General features: G+C 42.5%; 1 protein-coding gene across 1 annotated transcript; it reads left to right on the forward strand.

Annotated features, from left to right (window-relative positions):
• The first annotated feature begins 564 nt into the window (after window positions 1–564).
• On the forward strand, window positions 565–2,164 carry msx2b (muscle segment homeobox 2b). Its single transcript, XM_076102389.1, has 2 exons — window positions 565–961; window positions 1,487–2,164. The coding sequence occupies exons 1-2, from the start codon at window positions 571–573 to the stop codon at window positions 1,939–1,941; spliced, it is 846 nt and encodes a 281-aa protein (XP_075958504.1). The 5' UTR covers window positions 565–570; the 3' UTR covers window positions 1,942–2,164.
• The last annotated feature ends 1,132 nt before the right edge of the window (window positions 2,165–3,296 follow it).

Below are 3,296 nucleotides of genomic sequence, written 5' to 3' on the forward strand. Positions count from 1 at the left end.
GTTTTTATTTTGCAGCTAACCTCCAGTAATTCTCTTATTTAACCCAAAAGGCAACATGAGGGACTATATCCTCAACTTTTCAAAGAAAGTTTCACTGACAAAAATAAAGATAGAGACATTTAAAAGGCAGAAAAGTAATTATTGTAGAAATTTCTCAGTTGATCATGTTTGAAATTAATTATATAAAGATGGAATTTAACATTACATGTATAAATGTTTGCTTTCAAGCACTCCACCTTACCTGCATGGGAAGTGGTTTGGTCACCTCTTAATAATAATTATAATAATGACCAACATTTTGCAGGATCTGTTGCACTGCACAACCCAAACCAAAAGAAGAACCGTTAGTTTCCGACTGTCCCTGAAGGCAGCATCTTGCTCAGTCGTAAACATTTTGGGCTGCACTGATTGGTCAAAGTTGAGCCGTGACAGCGTGATGCGTCCACATACTCCCACATACCAACTGACAGCTCCATAACATAGCGCTCGCCGGAGCGGCTCTCACCTGGCCGCCCTTTGACTGTTCCGCTCGGAAGTTCACCTGCTTTTCGGATGAGACTCGGAGGACAGATGGCTTCTCAGGAGACCTCCAACGACCTGGGGTGCAGTTCGTCCGAGGAGGACAGTAACCGTGCGGACTTGACGGAGAGCGCAGCGGAGGAGAAGACATCTCCGGTGGTGCGACGGCATCATCATCCGTTCAGCGTGGAGGCGCTGATGTCCGGGAGGAAGACGGACGCTCGCGGCGGGGAGTCTATCCGCCGTAAACTGGAGGGAGCCTCGGTGTCGGTGTCTCCAACCGGTTTGAACTCCCTGTATCTGTATCGAGAGACGTGTAGCCCTCCCGGGGGAAGCCAGAAGAGCTTAACGGCTGTGCCTTCGTCGCCGGTAAAATCCGAGGCATCGGAGTCAGAGGACTGCGCACCCTGGGTCACCGGCAGCGCGTTTTCCACACAGCCTCGTAAGTTCTTCCTACACCATGCAGCATTTTGTAAAATTGTGTAGTTATACAAAGAAAAAAGGTTTAAACAATTAGCCTACACGTGGCAATTTGAGTGAAGAGGACAAACTTAATTGATTATCAGCCATTTTTGGTGTGGGGGGGCAGTTTACAGGTAAATAATTTAGTCTCCACATGTCTCCTGTTGGAAAGTGTTGTTTAAAGAAAGGCTTAACAGCCTAAATAGAAAGTGAACCACACACTCTGAATCCCTCCGATATTCAGTATATTAGGGGTTAATGTTTGTGGGAGTAGACTACCCCTGACACGTCTAAAATATGTGTTATATAAAAAAAAATGAGGCCTTTAAGAAAAAAAGTGCATCCTGATGTTCAACATGAGGTTTATTTGGTTTAACCATTTATGTTCAAAACGGATCAATATATAGCCTATAAGGAGACATAACATACACAGTTAGTTAATACAATTCTTTGTAAGTCAATTGAATTAATCTTATTCTAAAATCTTTATTGTTTCTTGTCCCAGGTCATGTCGGTCCTGGCTGTCCGTTGAGGAAACACAAGACCAACAGAAAGCCCCGCACTCCCTTCACCACGTCTCAGCTCCTGGCCCTGGAGAGGAAGTTCAGGCAGAAGCAGTACCTGTCCATCGCCGAGCGGGCCGAGTTCTCCTCCTCCTTGACCCTGACAGAGACCCAAGTCAAGATCTGGTTCCAGAATCGCCGGGCAAAAGCCAAGAGGCTCCAGGAGGCCGAGCTGGAGAAACTCAAGATGGCTGCAGACGCTAAGACGGTGGCGGTGGCGGTCGCTGCGGCTGGAGGTCTACACCCTGGCTTTACGTTACCGCTGTCGCTGGGCATGTCACTGTATGGACAGTCGTACTCTGCCTATCACCACCACCACCACAGATCCTTACTGCCCATTTCACCTTTAGGACTGTACGCTGCTCCTCTGGGCTACAGCATGTACCACTTATCATAAATGGAAATATCACTGACTATGGTGACATGTGTTCCCAAGGAATCCCAAAAATGGACACAGAAGACGTGTGGCTGGCATTTAAAAAAAAAAATCTGTTTTTAATATATCTTCTGCACAAGGAGTGTTTGAATCGACTTCCTGAGCACTTCAAGTCAAATACGAAATCTATTTTTTTTCCCACAGCAAGGATAAAAGAATAAATAAAAAATAAACGTACTGTAGATGTTCTCTTGCCCGTTTGGACTGCCTGTTTACATGACTTGTCTGAATGAGGAGGGGCGTTACGGTCCTGCTGTTTATGCTCTTCACTTGTTTACTTTTGCAATAATTGAGCTGGGTGAGGACTTGCACTTCGCACAATAATTCAAAGTACAACTTTTCACTCGAGCCTTTCTCTTCATTCGATGCAGTGCCTTGTGTGTCGAAAAAGAGCATTCAAGTTAAGACACTTTGTACACGTGATGATGAGTTTCAGCAGCTCAGGCCAAATAAAACATCACTGAAGCATTCTTTTAATTTCCATTTTACAAAAGTGTCTGCCTTGGAGAAACTGCTCTCCTTTTCAATTTCAAAGACCGACCAATTCAGGTTTGTGTGCTCTCAAAGACAGGGAGGTTTAACCCTCAAATTATCCATCACAATGACAATTCTACAATAAATTTTTCATCTTTTATCTCTTGCAGCAATAAATAATAATCTTTTTATCTATAATTATGCTGGAACTGTATGAATGCCTCATCTTGTCTATTTATGTGAGAATATGGTACAAAAGTTCTGACCAAAAGTGTATTTATATTGTTCTTCCTGAATGTCCCTTTGAAAGGGCCATACATTGTGCTATGCAGTTTATATATAAATATATATATTTTTGTCCACCAATGTTTTATCATTCAAATGAACAAAACAATTAAAGCCTTACAGACTGTTTCCTTTGAAATAAATTAATTTTTTTTCATGTGTAAGAAAAATAAAGTAGTATATGTGTAAACATGTGCAGTTATGTCCACATAAGATATTTAAAAGATGAAGTTGTTAACCAGTGAAACCAGCTATATTGTGCATTTTTTGCAGATACAGTGTGTGTGTGTGTGTGTGTGTGTGGTTTAATCCCGGGTCTGTTTCCCCATCCATCCGTTTCAGACAGTGGTCAGTTCAAGGCAATGTTTGACGAACCATAAACACTACCCATAAATTATCCAACTTCACAGATAGTTCCCGTTATTACTGAGCTGTCTATTACCACACTTGTCAAACTGTTTTGGCAGAGATACTTTTCTAATGTTTTGTTTGTACAGAAATACAGTGTTCTGTGTCTCTGGCAATCATTAACTCTGTTTCATGACCATTACTGAGTT

Source organism: Anarhichas minor, unplaced genomic scaffold (genome assembly GCF_050575085.1).
Source record: "Anarhichas minor isolate MPS153535 unplaced genomic scaffold, ASM5057508v1 ptg000027l, whole genome shotgun sequence".
In the NCBI taxonomy this organism is placed as follows: Eukaryota; Metazoa; Chordata; class Actinopteri; order Perciformes; family Anarhichadidae; genus Anarhichas; species Anarhichas minor.